This window comes from Coenobita brevimanus, chromosome 23, assembly GCF_032717465.1.
Source record: "Coenobita brevimanus isolate Jiangsu-jjx chromosome 23, ASM3271746v2, whole genome shotgun sequence".
Lineage (NCBI taxonomy): Eukaryota > Metazoa > Arthropoda > Malacostraca > Decapoda > Coenobitidae > Coenobita > Coenobita brevimanus.
The window spans coordinates 49,136,555-49,142,554 of NC_136976.1; the positions used below are offsets into that span (position 1 = coordinate 49,136,555).

The 6,000-nt window shown below is 43.7% G+C and overlaps 1 protein-coding gene across 1 annotated transcript in view; it reads right to left on the reverse strand.

Annotated features, from left to right (window-relative positions):
* The window catches only part of LOC145392697 (uncharacterized), a 55,666-nt gene extending 53,886 nt beyond the window's left edge, over positions 1 to 1,780 (reverse strand). The window contains exons 1-2 of the mRNA XM_080267001.1: positions 1,767 to 1,780; positions 646 to 878 (exon numbers count right to left, since the gene is read on the reverse strand). Coding sequence (XP_080123127.1) covers positions 646 to 878; positions 1,767 to 1,780 — 247 coding nt within the window. The remainder of the gene's footprint in view (positions 1 to 645; positions 879 to 1,766) is intronic.
* Positions 1,781 to 6,000: the final 4,220 nt, after the last annotated feature.

Here is a 6,000-nt window from a genome sequence, read left to right on the forward strand (position 1 = left end):
GTATCTGTCTGCACCAGTCCACTACAGGATCGGACCTATCCCTGGAGGGAGAATGCAGTCAGAAGTAACCCTTCCCCATCCCAGCGAGCGTCAGTAAAGTTATCTCTTTGAAAGTGGAAGTGTTATAACGGCTGTGTTTATGTGTTAGAGTTTGTATATGCCATCGACAGAAGCAGTAGTGTGCCATCATACTGTATGCAAGTATATGAAACGTATAGCCTACTACCAGGGCCACCAGTAAATGTCCGCCAAAGATTGTGTTCGAATCATAGATTCATGACACACGCATCATGTGACGAGCACGCTACCGATCAAGCCACGCAGAACCTGATAACAGTCAGCTGTACTGGAGAACATTCAAGAGTAGCTGGTGAGGCTACACTAATGGTGAAATTCGAACCTGCGCGTAGCACATGGGCATGACCCTAACTGGCGCCGCAGACCACAGGACCACCATTTTGTGTTGGCCATAATGCATTCCAACACATTGACCTTCGATATCAGGTTAGTCTTTTAGATATAAGTTAGGTTCTCTCAGGTCAAAGTTTCTAGTAAATAATGTAGTAGGGATATACTTGAGAAGATAACATTTAAAGCGTGGCGTTGATACGGTTTACAGTAGGGGAACAGTCCAACCCGCCTTACCTCTGACGGTGAGGGTCTGCACGTAGTCGGGGTGTGAGGGTCTTGTTGCACTGCCGCCACTGCTGTTGGTGGGCTTGCAGGCGGCGGCGGGCGTGCGGGCGGGGGTGCCAGTGGTGCGGGCGGCGGCGGGTGGCGAGCCGGGCAGGGTGGTGGTGGTGGCTGTGGTGGTTAGCGGGTGTAGGGCTGGGGGCAGGGCTGGCAGCGGCACAGCGGACGACATGGCTCCTATAACGCTGCAAAGATGAGACAAATACAGTATATTAGCAAAGCTAGATCACAATCACAAAATTTAAAAGTTAGAAATAAGATGCTGCTGTTGCTGCTGCTGCTGCTGATGACTGTGGTGGTGGCGGGTAGCGGGTGTAGGGGTGGGGGTATGATGGCAGAGGTACAGGTGATGCTGGTGGTTCCTCTACATTACAAAATGAACACACATCGCACACCCCGGAACCAAAAGGGTGAACCAACCAGAAGTAAATTTTGAGCTAGGTCTATCTATCTATTTATATATTGTGGTAGGTGGGGGAGCTCACCATCCACTCACTCAATGTAGTGCTGCTCTCGGGTGTCTGCCCTGTCCTCTCCTCCATTCTTCTTTCCTTCCATCTTCTTCTGTCTTTCTTTCCTTCATTCTTTCCTCGTCCTTCTGCCTACGGGTGACTTTACACTCCCTTTTCTGTCTTTCATTCCTTCATTCTTTCCTCTTTCTTCTGCGTATGGGTGACTCTACACTGAGTGACAAGCCAAATGGTTTTCTGTACACCAGGAAACTATTTACTACACTGGGTGGTAACCATGTAACCAAATTTTGGCGCCTGGTGGTTTAGTGGGTAATTATTGTGCTCCAGTCGGATTGAGCCGGTGAAGATTTATATCCAAGGGGTGGTTGGGGTTTATTGCTCACGTAATGCCACTCAGGGATGAGTGAGGCTGGTCACTCTCATCTTAAATGTCAGGACCAACTGCCTAGCCCCGGACTCCTACGCTCCTCATGGGGCAACGTAGGATTGGATGATGGATGGATGGATGGATGGATTATCTATCTATTTATATACCTAGGCTGCTTTCCAGCCAAAAGGGGGGTCAGCCGAGACAGGACGACACACACCCAATTTACTCACCCATGCACACCCATTTACTCGTATCTTAGCCACAAGGGGAGCTAGGTAAAGTTCAATTTTATGAGCTATATATCTTACATGTCTCAACAGCCAACCACACGATTTCTGTGTAGTTTGAAAAAGGTAAGAAATTTAGAACACGTAAAAATATGCAACACCGTATTGGCCACAATGTTGCGGCAGGTTTATCCGCCCTTCCTCCTCCTGTGGCCTCATGTGTGTTGAATTCCACTGTCCAATGGAATGATAAGACGAGAGCGTAATGACTGGTAGATGAAAATGAAATACATAATCACAACTTTTTAAACTCGTACCGTACACATGCATGGGCAGGTCATGTATTTCTGTCCTCATCATAAGCCAGATGTGTTCCAAAGCATCACAACTTTTCCCATTCACTTGGTACTGTAAATTACGGGAAACTGGCAGATCATCTTTACAGGCTTGAATACTTTAATAGGTAATTTTCCTGTGATTTACTGTGGGCTTCATAGAAAAAAGACAAGGTGCCATGAAATGCGGACTTTCTATGTCATGCACAGAGGATCCTTTACCAGCCTCACGTGAAGCCACATCGCAACCCGTTTGATTTTTGTTAATGAGTTGGCCAAAATCTTGCATTATTGTGACACGGTTTGGAAACGATGTAAAGGAAGTATTTGTTGTAATTGCACATGTTACTAATATATAACAAATAATTATTATCTCTTTCAGTGTAATATTTTTCATTGTCCCTCGTGGTGGCGCCATATGGCATCACATAGCGTGGGGGGTGTATCTCTCATACTGGAGAGACTAAGCATCGTTTTCTTGTTGGCTTGGGAGATACAGTAATGCCTCCTTCTTAGCGGTTTTTTTTGCACTCTGTACCTTAATTATTATCTTGTATGTTGTTGAGGTAAACTATGTCAGTAATAAGACATTGTGAATATCAGTTAAGAGAACGTTAAGGTGTAGGCTAATAAAAATAATAATAAAAAAGACTCAAGTCAAGTACCGGTATAGTGAAGCCTCCTGTGAAACATGAACGTATTCGTCTATCATGTGACCTGCGTCGCCACATGAAACTGGCGAAGGGAGTGTATAGAAACTGGTATGGTGAGCAGAGAAATGGTTTGGATGAGCTAGTTTGGTGGGTGGTGGGGGTGGAACAGGAATATACCTAGTAAAAGTGGGGTTGGGCTGGGGCAGGGAAGTATGCTTTAAGAAAATGGGCTTTGTATGATTAGTGGTGTGAGTGCAGTGAATCTTTATTTCAAAATATCCTTCAGTACTGAACATGTTGGGTGTGGGGTTGAGGGAATGGGCGTGTGGACAAAGAAATAAGTGAAATGAACTGGAATCATGGTGGGGATGGTGAGAGGCCAAGGCAGTATATGCACCTATAGGATTACGGGCCAAGAGAGTATATGCTGTGGAAATAAGTGCTATACGATTAGGGGCCAATAGAGTATATGCTGTGGAAATAGGTGCTATAGGATTACGGACCAAGAGAGTATATGCTGTGGAAATAGGTGCTATAGGATTACGGACCAAGAGAGTATACTGCATGCTGTGGAGATAGGTGCTATAGGATTACAGACCAAGAGAGTATACTGCATGCTGTGGAAATAGGTGCTATAGGATTACGGACCAAGAGAGTATACTGCATGCTGTGGAAATAGGTGCTATAGGATTACGGGCCAAGAGAGTATACTGCATGCTGTGGAAATAGGTGCTATAGGATTACGGGCCAAGAGAGTATGCTAAATAGGTGATATAGGATTAGGGGCCAAAAGAGTATATGTTGTGGAAATAGATGTTATAGTATTGATTGACTGAGTGCAATGAAGCTTTATATCAACGCTGCCTATAACAAGCATAAGGACAAGATAAGCTCGCGTTGCTTTCATACACCTGGAGTATTGTGACACAGGTAACAATCTCCATTCATTTCCTCTTGCGCTGACGCCTGGCCTGTTTTATGGCTACCATCAGCAATCGTTTTTATTCAGCATTACAGAGACTCATCGTACTGAAACGTTAACACCTTCACTGTGATGACGTCTTTCGTATTATATCCTTGCTACCAGCAGACAAATTTATTCGTCTAAGGAATTAACTCGTAGTGAAGGACAAAGGAACTATCACCATTAACATCATTCATTTTGAGTTATCCCACATAGTCTTAATATAATAGTCTGGTGTTGACAAGAATGATATTTGTAAGACGTCATCCAAGTGATAATTAAAAGTTTCGTATAGAGATTTTTCGTTAAAGTTTGTCCACGAAGGAAAGAACTATCATTCCGGCGGTGTCACACGAGCGGTTTCATTATCATTTTTGTGAGAGTTGTTGTTGCTGTTGATGATGTGATGTTGTTGTTGCTGTTGATGATGTGATGTTGTTGTTGCTGTTGATGATGTGATGTTGTTGTTGTTGTTGTTGCTGTGCTGCTGCTGATGATGATAATGATGATAATGATGGTGAAGAACAAAAGTTAGACACTAAGTATGAGTGGTTATCATGACCTTGATCCGTGGTGAGATTGTGCTTCCCTCCACATAAAACCTCGTCGATGCCTAGGGTTAGATATATTAAGCAAATGGTATACGGGTAGCTTATTCCTCCTATTCAGTGAAACAATATGTTGGGGAAGTAGCCTCAGACGTGCTGCTGCTGCCCGGGTAGGCTATATATCAGATCAGATACACTCCACGGATACCGACACCGTACAACCAGATCAAGATTACAGCCTCCGTTGGTGTCTGGCCGTCTCATTGAATCCTTAACCTTCTCAGTTCATTGGTGTATATTTATAGTTTGATCTTGTTGCCTTGATCATAAGACGAATTTGATTTTTAGCTTAGGAGAGTGCCTTGGTAGTGGAAGGATCTGTGAAGAACTTCTCTGACTCCTCCATTTCAAACAAATCGCCTAATGAATCAAGTCATCTGGAGACAGCGAAAAGAAGACAATAAAACACGTCACCGGATTCAAGGGCTTTGGCGGTGTCACATGATCGGTTCTTATGGCAACTTTCCCCTAGCAACTTTATTTGGTGATATTTTCTCAGCATCTATTAAATAACTTTGACACATGGGTCTCTGCAGTCGAATTTGCCACGAAAAATCGCAAGCAATCACGGAGAAGTCGCCGCTAAGATACAGTTGACTGAGGAAAGTGACCGAGCACTTGTCAGCATATTAGTGTGCGGTTCATAACAACCCCAGACCATCGCAGACAAATTTACCAGCCTGTTACTCCGTGGCAAGACTTATATACCAGTCAGTGTAAATGTGTGTGTGTGTGTGTATGTGTGTGTGTGTGTGTGTGTGTGTGTGTGTGTGTGTGTGTGTGTGTGTTGAGCCATTACTTACTATCTAGGATGTCATAATTAAAATGAAACGATTTTAATGAACTGATTTTAATCAATAATTGTAATCAGAGAGAGACAGAGAGAGAGAAAGTGAGAGAAACTGATTATAATCAAATTTTATTTTTAAAGGCAAATAGTATAAAAGTTTGACATTTTACTCTATACTGTATACTGCCTCACAGTTTATCGCCAGAAAATGTGTTAACGACATGAAGTCACAACACACAGAAGCAGTTCCAGTTCCTGCCTCCTGTGGCATGACTTATACAGTTGCCATGGACCTGTCCCAGAGCTTGACACTCAGTGAACAATATCAAATGGGTAGATTTACTGGACAAAGTTAGTACTCTTTCTCTCTTTCTGCTCATGTATGACTGATGTAATTTGTGCATTCAGCTTCAATATTCATCAGTGTTACACCACTGGTGCTGGAGAAGGACGCCTTCGCACGGTGGTACCGATATAAGTGAGTGGCTGTGCTTCCAGGTAATGCAGAAGTCTCTCAACTTCTCTCTCTCCCCGAAAGGACAGGAGAAGGGCTACTTCAACCTGCAGTCCACAGGGTTCACGTTCATTTAAAGCCTGGGGCCACAACATTACCTCACTAAATCATATACCTGTATACAGAAGCGATTTCATTGGTTATTACGGCTTTATTATTACTTCTCAACACAGCTGGTAATCACCATCTCTGCCCAGAGCCACATCATCCAGTGAAGAACATTAGCTCGGCCAACACTGCTTGCCATCACTCTTCTCTGTGTTTTCTTTTCTGTTCCATATCGCTTCACTCTTCCCTGCTTTACTTCTTGTTTTCTTGTCTTGCTGTCCATCCTTGTCCCCACTCTCCAGGTGTAATATTGGCTTTTCTTATG